At 49.6% G+C, this 21,462-nt stretch overlaps 1 protein-coding gene across 2 annotated transcripts in view; it reads right to left on the reverse strand.

The window, feature by feature from the left end:
* Window positions 1-21,462, reverse strand: part of SLC39A4 (solute carrier family 39 member 4) — a 58,775-nt gene that overhangs the window by 15,238 nt on the left and 22,075 nt on the right. The window contains exons 3-5 of one of the 2 annotated variants that reach the window (XM_078392089.1): window positions 17,061-17,546; window positions 5,707-5,994; window positions 3,709-3,913 (exon numbers count right to left, since the gene is read on the reverse strand). In XM_078392089.1, coding sequence (XP_078248215.1) covers window positions 3,709-3,913; window positions 5,707-5,994; window positions 17,061-17,291 — 724 coding nt within the window. In that variant the 5' untranslated portion in view covers window positions 17,292-17,546. Of the gene's footprint in view, window positions 1-3,708; window positions 3,914-5,706; window positions 5,995-17,060; window positions 21,223-21,462 lie in introns of those variants that run through there. The other variant, XM_020814902.3, reaches the window with a different exon arrangement.

Below are 21,462 nucleotides of genomic sequence, written 5' to 3' on the forward strand. Positions count from 1 at the left end.
CCCTCTGCTTCCGTCTCTGGCTCATCATTACCCCCCTGAACTGTCCCTGTGGTGGCTTGTGAGCGTGTAATCACTAGCACCCGTTTCACATGTTCAGCCAGGTCATTTCCCACGAGCACGGCTGCTGGCAGAGTCGATGAAATCGCTAGCCGCCAATCTCCCCTCCAGCCTTGAAAGTTGACAGGTACCTCTGCTACTGGCAGAGAGATTACCTGCCCCTCAATCCCTGCCACCTTCATGCTCTCATTTGGGATTATAAACTCCCTAGGAATAATATCTGGATGGCACAGGGTTACCTGGGAACACGTGTCCCGCAGCCCCCTATACTGACGGTCAAGTATTCCTACGTCCACTCCTGCTGTCTCAAACAACTGAGAATCTGTTTTTATCAGCAAGCAGCGCTTTACCTCCACAAGAGGACCATTTTCCTCAGCCTGATCAGCAGAGGTAGCTGTTCCAGACTGAGTAGTCATGGCAACAGGTTCCCTCAGTGACACTGAGCCTTGCTCTTTTTGGACACAGAACACAGCTTTTGGCTTGGTCCCACTAGAATTCTGAGGCACCATTCCTTTTAGCTGCTTTAATTTCTCACACTCTGAGATTAGATGACCCTTTCCCTGACAGAAATAACATTTTCTGGTGTATTTTGATTCTCTCTCATCTTGTTTTGATTTTCCCTCCAAAATCTGAGGTCTTGGTTTCATGTCTGAGGGCTTCCCTTCACCATGGGCCCCTCCCCCTTGCTGGCTTTTCCCTGGTCCCTGAGAGTACTTGCTGTAGGTTTCTTTGGGTTTACCCACAGATTTCCCCTCACCCAAGGGCTTTCTTATTTGGGAAATAAAATCTGCGATCTCTGCGGCTGCTGCCACAGATTTCGGTTTCCTTTCCCTCACCTGGAATTTCAATTCCCCATGCAGGACTGAATAGAACTGTTCCAGTGCTATCAAGTCTTTAAGCTGCTCATAGGTCTCTGTTCCCTCCTGCGATAGCCATTTCTCAAGCAGCCTCACCAATTGGGCCCCCACTTGGGTAAAAGTCTGTTCTGGTTTTTTGGTGAGGGACCTGAATCTTTGTCTCAGCTGCTCCGCATTTATCCCATGTCTGGCAAACACCAGTTTTTTAAACTCTGCAAAATCTTTCATCAGTTCCTCAGGCATCTCGGCATAAACCTCAGCCAGGCTACCACTGATTAAAGATCGCATGATGGTCATCTTCTCAGTTTCCCTCACTGAGAAGTCCACAAACGCTCTTTCCACTAAGGAAAAGAACACCTCAGGACAATCTCCCTTGTGGTACACAGGGAATTTCTTCAGGTCAGCCTTAGACAGTTGGCCTCCCTCAGAATCCCTATTGTTATTATTGTTCTGGTTCATCAGTTCCAGTTTTCTTAATTCAAACACCATTCTTTCTTTTTCCAGAGCAATTTTCTCTCTCTCCATTCTTTCTTCTCTCTCCATTCTCTCTCTCTCTCTCTCTAATTCAAATTGCCGCTGTTTCTCTCTTTCCCTTTCCTCCATTTTTTCTCTCTCTAACCTTTCCTCCAGTTCAAATTGCCTCATCCTCAGTTCATGCTGTTGGGCTATGAGCAATTTTCTAAGTTCTGGGTTCTGCTCTCCTGTGCTGTCACCTTGCACTGAGCCAAATTCATCCTCAGAACCTTGGTCAATCTGGGGGTCTTTCACTTCACTCATTTCGGCCATCTGGCTTCGAGTCAAGGGCATAATCCCCCCTCAGAACAGGCTGCTTTAAAAAGTCAAGCCTCAAAATAAAACGACCACTTTTTTCCTTCTTGCCTCAGAACCAGCTCTCCCTAGAGATTGCTGCTGTTCTTCAGCACTTAGCTTGCAACAGTATCCAGTCAGAGCCTACCCCCCTCTGCTGGGCCTCTCAGCTGGCAAGCTAGCTCACTGTTACTACGCAGTTTTGCCTCAGCTTTTTCCCGCCAAAACTAGGCTGCCTCAGAGCACCTTAATCTAAGTCTCCCCAGTTGGCACGTTCTTCTACTAGCGCACCTCCCCGTGAGGTACACCTAGAAGATTACCTACGCGCCTCAGACTGTCCCTGACTAGACCCCCCTTGCTCTGGGCACACTTGCCAAGGCTTTGCTGGACCGCTGGACAACTGGACCAGTCGTATCCCACACGCTGGACACCAATCAATGTGACAAACCCAGACCTACTGGGATATGTCACACAGTTACACTAAGCTGCCACCAACCATTCCCTACAAGAAGTCACACAGACCAGGGATGGATTTTCAAACAATAAAAAGAACAAGGTTTATTTAAATACACACACAGAGATAATAAAATAATCAGGTGAATAGGATAAAGTAACGTGGCTTCTCTCACTCATACATGCATACAGTTTGGTTCACCCAGAACCCTTAACTTAAAGCACAGACCCTGAACCTATCAGTTCTGGCTAACCAACAGACACCTGAACCTATCAGGTTGGTACTCTGACACACAGCAGTACCCTGTCTGACACACAGACTCCCACAACAGCTTCTTCTTCCCAGCTGCTGCTTCGTCACAACCCAGTGTCTCTCAGCATCTCCTCTCCCACCACACACGCATCACATATTTATACAGTACAGCCCCTCCTCCTGATGTCCCGCCTTCCACTCTCCATAGGATGGAACTTTCCCTCCAAACCCATGACAGACAGGTAACATCAGTGCTGTATGTAACAACCGCCACTGCCAAAATGTTACCGGTGAGTGGAGCTAGGAAGTGTTCCTTTTATTATTAATAAAAAACTCCAAGCACAGTCAAAATTATAAAAACAGTGGCTGGTATTATATAACAGATACAAGTTTTAACCAAAAGCCTAAGTATCTGTTAAATATTGGTGCAGGATGTACACTATACCTAATTTTGCCATTTTTTGGCAAAATGACAGTGTGATTTCTGAGATCTGCAACTGCTTATAGTACTGGGTGAAATTTCTTGATATTGTTCCCAAGCCCCGACAATGACGGGGACCACCAAAGTGTGTTTCTTCCAGAGGTGAGATGTTTCAACGGCCAGGTCTCTGTACTTTGTTAGTTTTTCCAATTCTTTGTTTCCAACTCTGGCATCCACTTTGTCCTGCCAGGTGATACCAAAAATCCGACAGAGGCAACACATATGGAACGTGTTCAGCTTCCTCTCCTGCCATGCACAAAGGGTCCAGGACTCACTGCAGGACGGGAGTGTGCTTAGGACACAGGCTGTATAGACCTGGATCTTGGTGTATGTCGTCAGCTTCTTATTAAGCCACACTCTATGTCTAGAGAACATGGTAGCTGCTTTGCCAATGTGTTTATCCAGCTCAATATCTAGGGTGTCACAACCCTTAAGTATTTGTTAAATATTGGCACCATATGTATTCTTAGGTTTTTGGTTAAAACTTGCATCTGTTATATATTACCACTCAATGCTTTTAGATTATGATGATGGTGGTGGTGATGATGATGGACAAAAAACCCCAGAATTTTCTATCCAGGCTTAATCTAGGATGGATTCCCATTTGATACATCCTGCCTCTCCTCCAAATGGATGCAAGGTGATCCACATGGCTCTCCTTTCCCACCGTCCCCCCCCCCGGCTTGGATAACATTTGGGGACCCTGTGACACATGTGTGTGTGTGTGTGTGTGTGTGTGTGTGTGTGTGTGTGTGAGAGAGAGAGAGAGAGAGAGAGAGAGAGAGATGCTACCACCTTACCCGCAACGGTGAGGTTCTTGGTCTCGTTGCCGTAGCGGTGGAACACATACTCCACAAAATAGTCCACGGGGGGCAAAGCACGGACACAACCCCCTTTTAGCACATGGTGGGCAACAGCGGCCAGGATCTGCCCAGCCGGTTCCGAGGCTACTGGGCTGGAAACCGCCTTGCTCTTCTCAAGGATCTGGGCCACTCCTGCACAGGGCTGGAAAAGGAAGGAAGGAAATGAAAAAGAGGGGAACGGGGTGCTGGGCCACTCGGATTTTTCTGGTCAGGCTCCCACCACCACCACCGTTCTCATTTTACTGTAAGCCCCTCTAGGAGCTGTGGTGGGAAGCCTCATGGCACAGGGATTAAACTGCAGCCCTGCAATCAAGACTCTGCTCACCACCTGAGTTCAATCCCTCAGGTAGCCACTTGAAGGTTGACTCAGCCTTCCATCCTTCCGAGGTTGGCAAACTGAGTACTGGGAGTGTGTGAGCAATGGGCGGTGTGCGTGCAATGTGCAAGCCTGCGCCATTAAATTGGAAACTAGCCCAAGGGTGCGTTCAGTGCTATGGGGTAGCCTAGAAGCCTCATGCTTTGCTGTGAATGAGAAATGGACGAAGGACAGTGAGAACCGGTAGGAGAGGAAAGGGCAGCACAGAAGCATAGGGTGCCCTTAGCGACCACAAGAAAGCTTGCCATGTTTTTATATATATAAAGGAAATCTAATATATATATAAAAAAGTAGAAAATCTGTGTGTGTGTGTGTGTGTGTGTGCGCGCGCAATTGCCCACACACTCCCAGTATGTGTGTGTGTGTAAGTACACACACACACACACACAGAAGATCTTACCTGCCACAGGGAAACAGTGAGAGATATATATGGAGAATATATATCCATATACATTTCCATATATATATGGATATATATTCTCCATATATATCTCTCACTGTTTCCCTGTGGCAGGTAAGATCTTCTGGGTTTTAAGGGAATATATATAGAGCATGTGTTCCACCTTTATATATATATATATGGAACTCATACTCTATATATATTCCCTTAAAACCTAGAAGATCTTACCTGTCACAGGGAAACAGTGAAGCTTAACCGCAGAGTGAAACAAATTATTACATCTGTTATGAGAAAGGACTGTGCCATTAGCAACCTTGAACCTTTACGGGAGGTGGTTCTGGAACCGAGAAGGTCTCGGTGCACTTAAAGATGTGTACACACACCCCCTTTGACACCAACATGCTCCAATAATATAAGTAAGCGACCGAGGTGGAAGTTTCGGCCTTGCTCAGTTTCAGGGACATGTACAGACCAGCTGAGTTTTGCCTGTAGTGACTTAGCACGGGGTTTGAGTTCTAGACACATCATTCTCCAGACACACCTTTTCTTTCTCCCAGGCTGGTCGCCTTCCTCTTTCTGCTAACTACCAGGAGTCAGAATATTCGGCAGTGAAGAAGATTTCCTAGAACCAAAACCTTCTCCCTCCCTTAGCAGCAGTGTCACCCCCCCAAAAAAAAGCCTCAACACGCAAAGGTTTTTTTCCCCATCCGTGGATCACTACAGTCGGAAACTCCCACAATTAAGCAAAAAACCCCACATTTTCTGCCCAACCATCGTCACAAACGTGGGGATTTGAATAAAATCCATACTAAGATTTTTTAAGTTCCCAACCTCTTCTTTCGTTCACTCACACAGCTGCTAAAAGTCTGTTTCACGGCATTGAAATCATAGGATTTCCCTCTGAGACAAATATATTTGGAGAATACGATCCGGCATGGTGTGTAGGGATCAGATGCCTGCCAGGAGGCAAGGCTCACCCATGCAGCTTGGGGGGGGGAGAGGCTTTTCTGGACTTCAGCTGGCAGAATCCCCGTTGGCATAGTCAGAGCTATGGTCCAGAAAAAAAAGGAGGAACTTTTCCAAGCTTTTCGTGCAACCCTTGGGCTCCTAACAAGCATCTGATCTCGACACACAATGCGATGTTCCCCAGGATTGTTACCTCCGCTTCTTTTTCGCTCTCCTTGGCATTCTGCTGGACGGCCCCGAGCAGCTCTGCCACCTTCTCCTTGGTGGGTCCTGATGCTGGGTTTCCCGTCGAGAATCTGGTCTGAAAAGCCCGGGCTTTGTCCACCCAGAGGCCGGCCGTGGCCGCCTGGCAAGCCCCGGCAGGGTCGGTAAGGTAGAAGAGCAGGCCAGCCGAGAACCCCACCAGCTCCGAGGAGGTGAGGTCGGCACCGCTCGGCGTCTTCTTCCCTACCAGGGCAAAGACGTTGGCCACACTGATGCACTGCAAGGGAGAGATGCAAAAAGCAGAGTCGTGACCCCCGACGAAGAGTTCTGTGCAGCCCGGAAGCTGGCCTGTGTGAAAATAAAAAAAGCTGGCATGCTTGGAAACAATAGGCGCTTTCCAAATGCTGCCATCTCCGTTATTGTTGCTGTTGTTCATTTGTTTGCTTGATTGGTTTTTATACCGCCCATCTGACCCATGGGCACTCAGGGCAGTTCACAGACAGTAAGAACAAAAAAAAGTAAAATTTATAAGCATGATGGGCACTCACAGAAATGGATTGAATACAAGCCTAGGTTTCTTAAGAACTTACCAAATGTAGTACTTCTGCCATTACTTACTGCCCCTGTTATTTTCTTTACAACTACCAAGCCCATCTCTCCTCATAAGGCTCAAAGGTTAAAACTGTCTATATTCCCTGCATTAACACCATCTTCTTTCATCTTTATATTTACTATTCTCTCTCTCTCTCTTTAAATTACAGTAATTCCCAATCTTCAACCCCCTCCTTCTCTGCCCCAGGCTTGGTGTCTGTTTTCTGTCTCCTGATGAATTTTTACAACAGAGCCCTAATTTAACAGAAGCCATAAATGCCTGCATGTAATGTAACATACATCCAAGAGTCAATGACCATTTAGTATGAAATGAATCTTTCCTTCAACGTTTCATTCTCTTTCCCTATGTCTGACAAAGTGGACGCGTCCGTGGAAGCTCGCCTTCAAATACAACAGTTAGTCTGCAAGGTGCCAACATGTGTTTTTGTCTTTTGCTTCTTCAGATTTTGCTTGTGCAGATGAACGCAGCGACCTCTTGCGAAAACAAATGTGGCATAATCGAGGGCATTAAATGAAGTTAACAAATTGAACTGAATAAGGAACATTTAAAACAGGACTAAAAAAAAAACAGGCAGCTGCTGGGTCATTTTGCTGGGATGTAAATAACCCTTTGACTTCTGCACAGAGATGCTGTTTCTTGAACCAACTGATTCAGACACAACCCGGTGACTTCTTTTTTTATTTAGCCCCGAGACACTTCTCCTTTTTTATTTCTGGACACTTCACTCTTGGATCACGTCAGGAAGCGACACGTCATTTCTGCCACGCGGGTGACGGAAAGACTTATGACACTGCGCGGTGGTTGGCATGAATGGGGAAAGGAGGCAGCGAAGGTGATGGCTGAAAAGGCCCTTTGTTGACGGATGAGTCAGTCCGCTTCGGGAAACTCTTTCACAACGAGGCAAGTCCTCTTTCTGGATGACAAGGCCCCAATATCCCCCACCCGGCCAACACAGATAGGGACGCGAGCACCCACGGCTGGGTTTCCTGGAAGGTTCGTCCCCAAAAGCCACTTTCCCAAAGCAGCTCCAGGGCCCTGGGATCATTCTGCAGAAACGTTCATTCCTTTTTATTGGTATGTCCATAGACACACACACACCCCTTTCTCTCTCTGCCAGGAACGAAAGGTGGCTCCGGTCACCAAACTCCAACCCTTTGCCCTTTTGTTCAACTTCCTTGAGGACTAGGAACGTGTTGTGCCTTCTGTGTGCCAGACGACAAGCCCCATGATCCCCAGTCGTAACGGTGCCGGGTCAGGGAAGGCGGCTGAGTTGAACAGGGAAGGATGAGAGGCAAAGTTCTTTACACTCCTTGACGTGGGAAAAGAAGGATAACGGAGGAACCGTGAGCAGCCCAAATCTCACCAGTATCAGACCTGCTGCCTCTCTGGGATTTACATCAGGAACGTGACCCAACTGATTCATTGGGTCTGCTTTGGTTGACTGGCACAGCTGGGCTTAAGGTCTGGAAGCCCAGGTCCCTTTCAGTCCCGTCCGCCCCTTCAAGACCAACACAGAGGTTGATTTGGGGTTTGCTCAATAGGACCTTGGCTGGGTATGCAGAGGCTTCTCCTTTTGCAAACCAAATATGAAACGGATGCAGATGTTTGCTTCTGGACTACAGCTCCCAGAATTCTCCAGGCCCCTATGCTCCCCGGGTAGTTCAGGCCACTGCTGTCCGAAAGCACACCATCCGCCCCTCTCCTCCTTACCATGGCAGGATCCAGCTACCTCGCAGGCTTACAACGTTTATTCCACCCCAAAGTTTTCTGCCATCATGACTATTTGCTTTGATGTTATTATTTTCTATTGCATTCAGACATATGTTTTCGACTTCTAACTTTTAAGCTTCCCTCCAGATCTCTCCACGCACCCCCCCCAAAAAAACTGAAGGGCAGAGTTACTCAAAGGATTAATGATCAAACTCCATTACATGGTGGGGTGGGTGGGGAGGAACAGAAGCTTTGGAAGAGTTCCTCCTGGGACGCCGGATAGGGAATCCTTCCGAATACGGCACCTGGATCTGGAACGTTTCTTGAGAGCGGAATATTTTTGGCTGTGGTTCGAATAATACCTGCACTTTGGAAAGATCTGACTCTGGCAGCTTGTCCGGTCAACTCCCGTTTGGCCAGCCCCTCCATTTTGTCGGATGTTTCCTCTTTGGCATGCGCTTACGCCGTGCACCTCCTGAAGGCATGCTCTGGACCTGGCCCACTTCCACTCCGACATGTCCCTCAAGTCAAACGCAAGTTATCTTGAGTCCTCGGCGGGGCTTCGGCATTTCCCCCTTTGACTTGAGGAATCTTCCCTGCTAACGAAGCTCTTTTCCCGAACGTCAACGAAGAGGTCTTCTCCACGGCATCGCTGTTCCTTTAACTCTTCTAGAACGAAAGTGGGACTCTGGCAAGCTGCCGCTCTGCTACACCTTCATCGCCAGACACCTTCATTTGCCCCGTTCGTAACAGAAGGGAGAGAGAAGCCGGCCTGCTGGCCTGCCTTTCTTGGTACACGTTCAAGTTCCTTGTTGCAAAACCAAAGCACAAACAGAGAGCAGAGAGACGTAGCTCTCCTCTGAGTTGCTCCATTGCTGTCTGTGCCCAGCAACGATGGAAATTTGGCTGAAACCCTTCCCCACCCCTTTCAAAAAGAGATCCCATAACTCAGCATGACAGTCAGAGGCACACTAAATTCCAGTGCACTGAACGGCACATGCTTCTTGGGATACCCATGCAGAAGATCACTGCTGCGCTCTTTAATAAAACAGGAAAAAAAACACAACCTATAATAACACACCCCTTTATAAACACATGGGAACCACCAGTATGATCCAGACTAAGGATACAGTGGGTTTGCTACTCTCTTCCCACCCGTGGGCCCAATCTGTCGAGAACGAGGAGCTGCCTGAAAGGTTAACCATGGCAGTCCCGACACAGGCTCTCTGGCGGCACCTCCTTTCAACCCTCGCCTTGAAAGAAATAGATCAAAAACAGGAAAGACTGGCGCTGGGGGCTCAAACACCTTTGATGTGCCGCCGGAGGTGCGCAATACTGGTAAACTAACAAGGCCAGCCACTAAGTGGGCTTCTCCTTTTCTGGGTGGGTGGGTGGGTGAGTGGGGGCCATGTCAGTCTGCAGATGTTGGCAGCAAACCAAGAAAGAGCATTAAGGCACCCTCAGGACAAAGGGGCTTCGTTCAGCATAAGCTCTTCTGCATTGCCGTCCATTTCCCTACCTGTGCGTGCCTGCTGCTAAGGCCTGCCAAGACTTTGGACTAACAATCAGCCTGAAGAAAACACAAGTCATGGGCCAGGGCATAGACTCACCTCCCTCTATTACCATCTCCACGCAAGAATTGGAGGTTGTTCATGACTTTGTGTACCTTGGCTCAACGGTCTCTGACACTCTCTCCCTAGATGTCGAGCTGGATAAACACATTGGCAAAGCAGCTACCATATTCTCTAGACTCACAAAGAGAGTACGGCTCAATAAGAAGCTGGTGGCATATACTAAGATCCAGGTCTATAGAGCCTGTGTCCTGAGCACACTCCTGTACTGCAGTGAGTCCTGGACCCTTTGTGCACGGCAGGAGAGGAAGCTGAACACCTTCCATACGTGTTGCCTCCGACGGATTTTTGGAATCACCTGGCAGGACAACGTTCCAAATAGAGTAGTCCTAGAACAAGCTGGAATTTTTAGCATGTATACATTCCTGAAATAGCAACGTCTATGTTGGCTTGGCATGTCGTGAGAATGGCTTACGGTCGGATTCCAAAAGATCTCCTGTATGGAGAGTGAGTGCAGGGAAAGCACCCCAGAGGGAGACCGCAGCTGCGATACAAGGATATCTGCAAGCGGGATCTGAAGGCCTTAGGAATGGACCTTCACAGAATGGAAACCTTGACGTCTGAGCGTTCAGCCTGGAGGCAGGTGGTGCAGCGTGGCCTCTCCCAATTTGTTCAGCAGGCCGAGGCCAAGAGGCAGTCCCGAAACCAGCAAAATCAGGGAGCTGGACAGGGGACAGATTGGATTTGTCTCCAGTGTGGAAGAGATTGTCACTCTCGAATTGGCCTTCTCAGCCACACTAGATGCTGTTCCAAGACCTCTATTCAGAGCACGTTACCATAGTCTCTCAAGACTGAAGGAGGCCTACTGTGTGGCTGCGAACCAGAGCTACCTTCCATGAATGCTTATGCGAAGTAAGACTTCAAGAAGCCATTAAGAGTATTTTAGTGATTTTGCTGTAGCAGCCAAACACAGCTGCCACACTTTGTTGTTGTTTAGTCGTTTAGTCGTGTCCGACTCTTCGTGACCCCATGGACCAGAGCACGGCAGGCCCTCCTATCTTCCACTGCCTCCCGGAGTTCTGTCAATTTCATGTTGATCGCTTCGGTGACCCTGTCCAACCGTCTCGTCCTCTGTCGTCCCCTTCTCCTCTTGCTTTCACACTTTCCCAACATCAGGGGCTTTTCCAGGGAGCCTTCTCTTCTCATGAGATGGCCAAAGTATTGGAGCCTCAGCTTCAGGATCTGTCCTTCCAGGGAGCACTCAGGGTTGATTTCCTTCAGAATGGATAGGTTTGTTCTCCTTGCAGTCCAGGGGATTCTCAAGAGTCTCCTCCAGCACCACAATTCAAAATCATCCATTCTTCAGCGGTCAGCCTTCTTCATGGTCCAGCTCTCACTTCCATACATCATGACAGGAAAAACCATAGCTTTGACTATGCGGACTTTTGTTGGCAAGGTGATGTCTCTGCTTTTTAGGATGCTGTCAAGGTTCGTCATCACTTTCCTCCCAAAAAGCAGGCGTCTTTTAATTTCGTGACTGCTGTTTCCATCTGCAGTGATCATGGAGCCCAAGAAGGTCACTGCCTCCATATCTTCCTCTTCTATTTGCCAGGAGGTAATGGGACCAGTGGCCATGATCTTAGTTTTTCTGATGTTGAGCTTCAGACCATTTTTTGCACTCTCCTCTTTCACCCTCATTTAATTCCTCCTCACTTTCTGGCATCAGAGTGGTATCATCTGCATATCGGAGGTTGTTGATATTTCTTCCGGCAATCTTAATTCCGGCTTGGGATTCATCCAGTCCAGCCTTCCACATGATGTATTCTGCATATAAGTTAAATAAGCAGGGAGACAATATACAGCCTTGTCGTACTCCTTTCCCAATTTTGAACCAATCAATTGTTCCATATCCAGTTCTAACTGTTGCTTCCTATCCCACATATAGGTTTCTCAGGAGATAGATAAGGTGGTCAGGCACTCCCATTTCTTTAAGGACTTGCCATAGTTTGCTGTGGTCCACACAGTCAAAGGTTTTTGCATAGTCAATGAAGCAGAAGTAGATTTCTTTCTGGAACTCTCTGGCTTTCTCCATAATCCAGTGCATGTTAGCAATTTGGTCTCGAGTTCCTCTGCCCCTTCGGAATCCAGCTTGTACTTCTGGGAGTTCTCGGTCCACATACTGCTGAAGCCTCCCTTGGAGGATTTTGAGCATAACCTTGCTAGCGTGTGAAATGAGTGCATTCTTTGGCACTGCCCTTCTTTGGGATTGGGATGTAGCTGCCACGCTATGTGCTGTCAAATTTCATCCAACTTGTAATGAGCCTCATAAGGTTTCCAAGGTCTGTGAGATAATGAAGGAATGGTTTTGCCAGCCCCCCCTCCCCTCCCGCAAGTTTCCATGGCTGAGCCAGGATTCAAACCGCAGGCGGCATAGTAGCCCGACACTCTCACTGTCACAGCACACTGGCAGTCCTTAATGCAGTGACGCCTCTGAAGTTATTACAGCTAACACTATCTTGAGTCTGTGGAGCGGGCAACATCTTGGCGTAGGACTCAGGAGCTCTGGGTTCAAATCCTTACTCAGCTGCAGAAGCTCCCAGCGTGGTGGCACTGGTAAAACCACTCCTTAAAAATCCTGCAGACTTTGAAAACCCAACTGGGGGTGGGTTCACCCTAGGTCAGAACTAACTTGACCCTCACACCAAGTGGCTGGCTGTAATAACAAAACTGGAGGGATATGGGAGAGGATAGTGAAGGGGGAAGCTAGCTAGATGATAATTCCCAAGGGTGAAAGCGAGGAGAGCAGCCCTTCGACTGAAGCTAAAAAAGACAGCCCTCCAGAGAAGGACAGGATTTTTTTCTGGGTTCTTTTGCCCCTCCAACTGGCCCCCTGCCAACAAGACCAGAGGTTTTTCCGGCTCTTCTGCAATACTTCAAATATCTCCTGGGGGCCCCACACCCAGCCTCCAGGCGTTCTGATGCCTGCGGTCTGTTTCTTCCAAAGCACAACGGGGGCAGCAGACCTCGGCCCTGGGGGGAAGCCGTGCCCAAAATTCCTGGGTGAAAACAAGCTGCGCTCGTGCGTGGGAATGTTCAGGGCTGCCTCTCCCCCCCCCCCCCAGAAAGGAGCCTCTGGGACTGGAAGTCGCCTCTTGCAAAGGCCACTGACTCCACGCGGTCCAAGAGATTCTGACAGCTGGGATCCCAAAAGAAGGGAACCACCAGGTCAGGAGCAACTCCAATCCCCAGCCCAACGTCAGGGGCAAAAGATGGGGCTGGAGGGCCAGTCCTTATCCTGCCATAAGGTGGGCCCACCAGCTACAGACCTGTGGTTGGCGTCGTCGAACCCCTTCGGCAGCCTGTTCTCCTATTGAACCATGGCTTGTGCCCCAGTGGGAAAGCTACACTTTTTCAGACTCAGGAAGCCGATGTGACCAAGCCAAGTAGGGGAACGATCCTACTGGCGGAACCGAGAGGTCCTGGCTTTGCCATCCAGGATGAAAGGGTTGAAATGGGATGGGTAGCTTCAAGATTTATGAAGACACTCTTAAACACAGAAGACCATCTCCTGGTGCAGGTAAGGTAAAGGTAAAGGTTCGTCTTGACATTTAGTCCAGTCGTGTCCGACTCTAGGGCGCGGCCCTCATCCCCGTCTCCAAGCTGCAGAGCCAGCGTTTTGTCCATAGACAGTTTCCGTGGTCACGTGGCCAGCACAACTAGACACGGAACGCCGTGACCTTCCCACCGTGGTGGTACCTATTTATCTACCCGCATTTTTACATGCTTTCAAACGGCTACGTTGGCAGGAACTGGGACAAGCGAAAAGTGCCTTTTCCCAAGAAACATTACATTTATAGCATCAAAATGACAGGAATACGAAGGCGAGCCCAAACACCGACAGCAAACAACAAAAGTCACAATAATCAAGGGTTGTGTGTTGCCCAGATGGCTTGCCTAACGTCCAGTCCAGAGCTGCAGGGTGTGTGTGTGGGGGGAAACAAGGTGAAGCCGGAGGCTGGCTGGGGGTCTGGAGGAGCTGGGGAACCAAACGTCCAACCTCCGGCTCTGCAGCCAAAGATCTGAACCGCGGAGCTGTCCAGGAGTTCATACGTGCTTTTCTCAGTCCAGGTCAGATCGAAAACCTGACCCAATATTTCGTTGTTCCTCGATGCATCGTCATGCACAATGTGTTACAGTGAAATTCACGGTTTTAGTGAACCTGCTCTAATCTCGACAAAGTTTCAGTCCAAGCCACTCGTTTCCAGATTCTCAGACGACGGTGCCCCAGACCCACTCCCAGGCGATTTTAAGGGAAGTGCTTAAAAATGTGACTTTTCCTGACTTTTGTACCAAATCTCCCTCCCCTGAAGGGGGATCGGTATTAAGTAGCATTTTGGTAGCACATTCGGTAGTTCTCAGAACCCTGTCGAGAGGACCGTAGGTACCACCACCCCTGCAAGGCAGGGGAAGAGAGTGACTGACCAGAAATGGCACACGCAGGGCTCAGAGGGAGAGAGCACCATCTGGGTGGGGGTGGGGTGGGGGTGCGGGTGGTGGGAGATGATGAGAGCCTTCTCTAAGGCCAGGCACTGACTCTGTAACTACAGGACTGACTAATTGATTTAAAATATTTTTATCCCACCTTTCTCCTTAAAAAATAAAAGGGGGGAATTGGATGAAACCAAATTGCAACTTAAAAAAAACAAACCCAAAAATTGACAAGACCCCACCACCAGATCAGCTTTATCTGCAGACCTCATAGCAAGAGACAGTCTTCTGTTCTCTATCATCCCAGAGTAAAGGACACGCAACATTGGGCTCAAGTTAAAAGAAGCCAGATTTCGGTGGAATATCAGGAAAAACTTCCTAACTGTTAGAGCAACAGGGGAACCAGTGACCTCGGGAGGTGGTGAGCACTCCAATGCTGGGGGCACTCAAGAGGAATGTAGACAATCACCTGGCAGATCTGCTTTGATTGTATTCCTGCCTTGAGCCCCAGGGGGTTAGACTGGATGGCCTTGTAGGCCCCTTCCAACTTCACTTTTCTGCGATTTCTATGATCCATCGTTGCATCCTCAAGAGATTCTCACCAAAGAGGAACAGACCAGTCTGGGTTGTAAGAAAAATCTGGGCAGCTGGCAACCGGCTTCCCTAGGGCCGGAGCCTCAGGCTAAGCATCTCTTAGAACTGGGGTCCCCAACCTTGGCCCTCCAGATGTTCTTGGACTACAACCCCCAGAAGCCTTCACCACCATGTCTGCTGGCCAGGATTTCTGGGAGTTGAATTCTAAGAACATCTGGAGTTTGGGTAAGGTAAAGGTTCCCCTTGACAATTTTTGTCCAGTCGTGTTCGAATCTAGGGGGTGGTGCTCATCCCCGTTTCCAAGCCATAGAGCCAGCATTTTGTCCAAAGACAATCTTCCATGGTCACGTGGCCAGTGCGACTTAGACACGGAACGCTGTTACCTTCTCACTGAGGTGGTCCCTATTTATCTACTTGCATTTGCATGCTTTCAAACCGCTAGGTTGGCGGGAGCTGGGACAAGCGACGGGCGCTCACTCCGTCGCGTGGATTCGATCTTACGACTGCTTGGTCTTCTGACCCTGCAGCACAGGCTTCTGCGGTTTAGCCCGCAGCGCCACCACGTCCCTGGGACATGCCACCTTAAAAGACAATGCTTAAGTCTTGCAGATGCCAAAACCTGTTTTTTTTTTTTTCCTGTCTTGGGTTTGTGGCGTTTTTTTTTTTTCCCTCTTGGTCTGATATAAAACAAAAAGCAATGATTCAAAAGAGGGACGTTCCTCCAGACCAAGACGGGGGGGGGGGGGAGCCTGTTCCTTTTCAACACCTGTTCTGATCTCATGCATTATCCCTTTTCCCTCTGCCGCCAGCTGACCACACTGGAACCACCCCCGCCCCAAAAACCTGCACCAGAGAATGCAAAGATGGCTTTAACTGGCCAGCTCTTGCAAAATCAGATTTTCGTCTTTTCTTGCTCATGCGTCAGAGATAAATGCCATCCTCGTACTCTGTTTGTGTCGCCAATGGCACAGATCATATCTCGGCTTTTTGCTCACAGCCTTGCAACAAAACCTGGAAGGGCAGAGAGAAGCCTGTATTTTCACCCCGCTCTGTGTTGTTGTCTTTTTGCATAGCTGTGTGTAGGCAGGACAGGAGTCAAGCATGGAAGCTTACTTTTTTGAATATTTGAAATACGTGATATTTACCCTCTTTTTGGCTGAAGAAGAGGGTCTGATACACAAAAGCTCCCTCTGAAACAATCTGGTTGAGTCCTTAGAGGGCCAGTGCCTTTTTATTCTCACCACTTCCCCACCACTTTCCCCTTTAACTTTGCCAAATTCACTTTTTTGGAAGAACAGCTCCTCAGATCCCGAGACAACACAGCCAGTGGCCACGCTTGCGAGGGACCCGGCATGTTGAAATCCCCGACCGTCATTTTTCCAGCTCTGGATGAGTCAGTCATCCAGTTTCTTATCCCCCCCACAACAATTTCATGGACAAAAACCAGTGACACCCACCCGGGGGGGGTTTTCTGCCACCGCCTCCTCCTTCTCCTCCTCCTGCTGCCGACCACTTTTTAGCTTCTTCCCCCTGAGCCGTTTCTCAGCTGGTTCTAAGAACGGCGCTGTCTGACTTCGGTGGAAGGATGGTTGCCAAACGGCATTGTTCTCCAACCTGTTATTAAGGGCATGAAATCAGCCACACCACGGAGGGAAGCCTGTGGGCTGTGATTGTTGCAAGTTTGCACTTCTGAGCATGAAATTACTTGTCTGCCTTAGGAAAAGAGACATGAATACACGAACACAAACTGACTCACGCTTGCATGTACTGTACCTCCTTAGCCACGCTTAGGAATCCCTCTTAGGAGAGGAGGCAGAAAACCTCAGAGGTACAACACAAGGAACTTATGCTAATGGTGGCGGCGGTTTTAAAGCAGAGCTCAGGGAAGGGCCTCTCTTCCTGGACTACAAATCCCAGAATCCCCTACTAGCAACCCCCATGGTTATGCTTGGGTGGGGGATTCTGCTGTAAAAGAACAAACAAACAGGAGCTTTCCCGAAAGCAGCTTTGCCCCGCCTGGTGTCCTCACAGGCTACAACTCCCACCCGGGGGGGGGGGGTGCTGCCTGGGGAAGATGGGGCTTTCATCCCAATACAGCAGGAAGGCAGGCGGACTTAAAGGCAAACCGAGGAAGCAGAGAAGAGGGCCTGTGGGTGATCCCCGCCGAGGGCTGGCCTCCCTCCTGCTTCTCTGGGGCCCTTTCCCATCCTCAGCCTGCCTGCACGCAAAGTGTCTGTGGCCGACGGCGTGCGCGCAGTCAGAGATGCTTCTTCCCTTCACACCTCGGGGCCCTTTGAACCCAGCGCTGGAGTTTGACCCAGCCAGCAACCCGCCTGGGAGAGCCGGGCGATTGCACCCTCTCTTTACCTTTTCACACGGCACTGTCGGGCACTGCACACGAGCCGTCGCAATATTTAACAGGGCCTCCACGGAGCCCCGGGACAGAGCGCCTGCTTGATTCGACGACAGGAGGGCTCCCATCTCCGCCACTGCTGCCGCCTCCTCCGGGCTCCGCTCGCCGGCGCTGTGGCCTCGCACGGCCGGAGTCCCTGCCAGGCAGACCATCAGAGCGAAGGGGGCCCAAGCCAAGAAGACCATGATGGGGAACGGGCTGGAATCCTGCCAGGTGGGCTCTCTGGGCAGAGTCAGGCGTCCCTGTTGCTGCTGCTGCTGCCGGCGGTGGTGGTGGTGCTGTTGCCAGGAAAGGCGGCTTCGCCAGAAGAGGCTGCGGCCAGGTGTGTCCGGGCACTTTAGTCTCTCCGCGGCTCCGCTGGGCCGGCTCCGATGATTGGCTCAGGGGGAAGACGGCCTCAGGTTAACCATTCCACAGAACCCGGGCTGCAGATCTCACACCTTGATAGAAAGAGAGAGAGAGAGAGAGAAAGGAGGAGAGGCAGCGCTTGGCACGAGACGAGGGCTCTCCTAGGTAGAGGCAACCACAGGGGAGGGCAGGAGCCCCCGGGACAGGCGGGCGGGCAATCCACACCCAGGGAGGAAATGAATGAGACACACTCTCTCTGGGGCTCCTGACTTGCTCAACCAGGTTGCATCCCCGTCTGCAGTGGACGTTCCACTTTTACATCACTCCCCCCCCCCACAGGCCATGAGTAAGAGGAAGAAGAATAGTAGTAGGAAGACGGTGGTGAGGGAGCAGCTCCTTTTATGGACTACATCTCCCAGAGCCCCCAGCCAGCCAGCCAGCCAGCATGACTGGGGAGATGCTGGGGTGTGTCACTTAAAAAAACAAACATTGGGGAGGGACTTTCCCCAGCTTTGGTGGTGACTCTTCTCTTGAATTAGGGCAAGCCTTTCTCATTTAAAAAAAAACCACATTTATGGTCATTTTATCCTCTGCAAACTCTGTGAGGATGACCCCCCCATGGGGAAAAAATATTTTCAGAACTGGGTCCTTTCATCTCCCCTTCAGGCCTGGACGAATCTTTGGCAGGACAGCAGCCTTTGAATCTATTTTATTTTCTTTTCAAATTTTAATCTGTGCACTGTAAATCAATTTGGGGGTAGGGGTGAGCGGAAAAGGATCAAAGAAATACAGGAGAATATAATAAAAATGTTGTCGTTCAGCAAATGTAAAGATGTGTCCCTGGAGGCCAAGATTGAAATCATCTATGCTTATGTGAGGAGTGTGGAAGCGGAACAGAAAAGAAAGTGGACAAAAGGAGGGGAAAAAACGGATTTGTTCAAAATGTGGCTCTGGAGGAGAGCTGTGTGGACACTCTGAACTACCAGAAAGACAAACCAGGGGGTCTTAGAGCAAACAAAGGCTCAATTCTTTCTGGAGGCCAAAAGGACAAAACTGAAGCTGTCCTACTTTTGGTCACATCCTGAGAAGGCAGGATTCTCTGGAAAAGACCATCATGCTCGGAAATCAATGTTTCAGCAGGAGAAGAGGAAGACCCCAATACGAGATGGACGGACTCCCTCAAGGAAGCCACAGGCTTTAGTTTATAAGCACCGAGCAAGACTATTAAGGACAGAACATTTTGGAGATAATTCATTCATGGGGTCACTGTAAGTCGGAGGCGACTTGATGGTACATAACAGCAAACAGAAACACACCATTAATACTTATTAAGGTATTAACAGCCAGAATCTGGTTGGCCAAAGCAGGTTCCAGGACAGAGGAATACTGTATGATGTTGTGGCACCAGGAAAGTTTGTGGGACAGGTATTTCGGGTTTAATTATTTTTCCCTGTCAACCAGAAATTGCACAGGGGAAAAGATGTTATTTCTTAAGATTATGGGAGGGGTGGGGGAAGAACGAGTCAAGGTATTTGTCAAAGAAAGGGAGCTAGCTACTCTGCCCATGCTTTAAAACATTTTTTTCCATTTGTGTCTTTTTTTAAAAACAGATTAACAGCATGTGCTCTGAGGAAATCAAGGCAGGGTGCCAGAACTTTTGAAACCCATGACGACAAACGTTCACACCAAAAGCCGAAAGGTGTCCCTACAAGAATCAAAACCAGACATTTTAGGCAATGTGGAGTTTCTATCCAGAAGCTGGGATTGCAAAAATGTATTTTGGCCTCACAAAAGCCGTCAGGCTCACCAAATAAAACAAAAGAGCAGGAAGACCGGAGGAGGTTTAAAAGCTGTGTGTACATAAGGGCTTGAGTTACTCCTGCTGGATTCCTTCCTTGAACCAGTCCGGGATTTCACCACGAAACCTCTTTCCTTTCAGAAAGAACATCCTGGGCACATCCTTTATCCTTCCAGAGTGCTAGGAACGAAACCCATCTATCCCTTCACTGGGAATCCTGCAGCCGCCGCTTTCTCTTACTTTTTCTGGGTTAGCATTAGAACCCAGGAGCCTCCCCCCCCCCTCCGTGGGAGAAGGACGCTGGTCTTGGTCTTCCGGTGACGGCATGGGGAGAAGAGCAGGAAACCCCCATCGTGTGGCCACATGGCCTCAGTGGAGGAAACACAGCTGTTTCACAAAGGGCCCCTTTTCCGGAAGATCATCCTCCCCTGGTTTGGCTTTTGTTTCGTTTTTTAAGGCCTGCACCTGGAAGGTTGATGGCCCTGTGAGATGAACGGGGATTGAGAAACACACCTGCCAGACCGGAATATTTTCCAGAGAGCCAGGAGTGGCTGCGGCTGTCGGTTGTGCCGACTCTACCTAGGTACGGCAGGGGTACCTCCAGGTTTTGGTTAGGGTGCAACACAGAAAAAGTCACCATTCCCACTAATCATAGGTAAAGGTTCCCCTTGATCTTGAGTCAAAGTCGTGTCCAACTCTGGGGCACGGCGCTCGTCCCCGTCTCCAAGCCATAGAGCCAACGTTTGTCCGAAGACCGTTTCCGTGGTCACGTGGCCAGTGCAACTAGACACGGAACGCCGTGACCTTCCCATCGAGGTGGTACCTATTTATTGACTCACATTTTCACATGCTTTTGAATGACTAGGTTGGCAGGAGTTGGGACAAGCGACGGGAGCTCGCTCCGTCGCGTGGATTCGATCTCATGACATCTGGTCTTCTCACCTTGCAGTGCAGAGGCTTCTGCGGTTTAATCCACAGCGCCACCACGTCCCACTAATCATAGAACCATAGAATAAAGGAGTCAGAAGGGGCCCATCGTAAAGCCATCGAGTCCAACCTCCTGCTCGAGGCACGGATCCAAATCAAAGCCGATCGGCCAGAGGGCTGTCCAGGTCTCTCCTGAATGCCTCCAGTGTCGGAGCGCTCGCTACCAGGTAATGACTTCCATTGTCATACTGTGTACAACAGGAGTTTTTTTCCCCCTGATATCCAGCCCAGATCTGGCTTCCTGTAGCTTGAGTCCATTATGTTGTATGAGCTGCGGGACAAGAACCCAACGGAAGATACGAGTGGGCTTGTTTCCTGCAGCTCTAGGGACCGGGGCCCTGAACTAAGCAGTTTAAATTATAAGACAAGCTTTGGGAAGACCTTTTCTGAAAGTAGGAATGGGCCGACTTGGAAGGAGGTGTATTCACCGCCACTGGAGGTCCTGGCACAGGGGACGGTTGGCCATCCGCCAAGGGGGGCTTTAACCGCAGACTTCCGGTACCCTCGGGCCCTAAAATTTTGATTATTTTATGATATCTCGTCATTTACCAGAAGGGCTCGTATTTTCAGACTTTAAAAAAAAACACCTAAAGCATAGCAAGCGAGCAAAGCATAGAGTGACTGAGCAGGAGAGGGAAGCTCTGGGTTCAATTCTCGCTCCGGCTGGATGCCTCTGAGGCCACCTGAAATAAAATCAGAACCATTCCAAGGATGCCCCTGAGCACCCGCCAAGCTATTCTTTAGGCTACTTCAGAACAGGTGGAATGAAGGATGGAGCCAAAACCAACAGCAAACAGAAAGGGCCACTTTGTGCTGTTTCGGTGGCTGCAATCCGGCCTCACCCTCAAGAGGATCGCTGGAGGCTTTCCAAGAGGCTTTTTTCTTGGCCAGGATCCGTCCAGTCCCTGGGGCTCAGCTGCTCTTGAGAACTAGGAGGCGAGAGAGAGCACCCGGGGCACGGCAGGGTTTGAAGAGTCACCTTTATTATTATTATTATTATTATTATTATTTTGAGCTAAAAAGCTTGCAGAATGTGCTAGCCCCAGCAGAATCCTGGCCCGGCTGGCTCGCTTGGAGGGATGTGATTCTCTGGAGAAGGTACAATTTGTGCCTGGGGGGCGGGAAAGGTCCCATCCGCCACCGTCCACACCCTTTTTTAACCCACCCACCCCCGTCTAGTCACAGGCTTGGGGGTGTTCTCCAGGTTTGGGCACATTCTCCAG

Source organism: Pogona vitticeps, chromosome 4 (assembly GCF_051106095.1).
Source record: "Pogona vitticeps strain Pit_001003342236 chromosome 4, PviZW2.1, whole genome shotgun sequence".
NCBI lineage: Eukaryota > Metazoa > Chordata > Lepidosauria > Squamata > Agamidae > Pogona > Pogona vitticeps.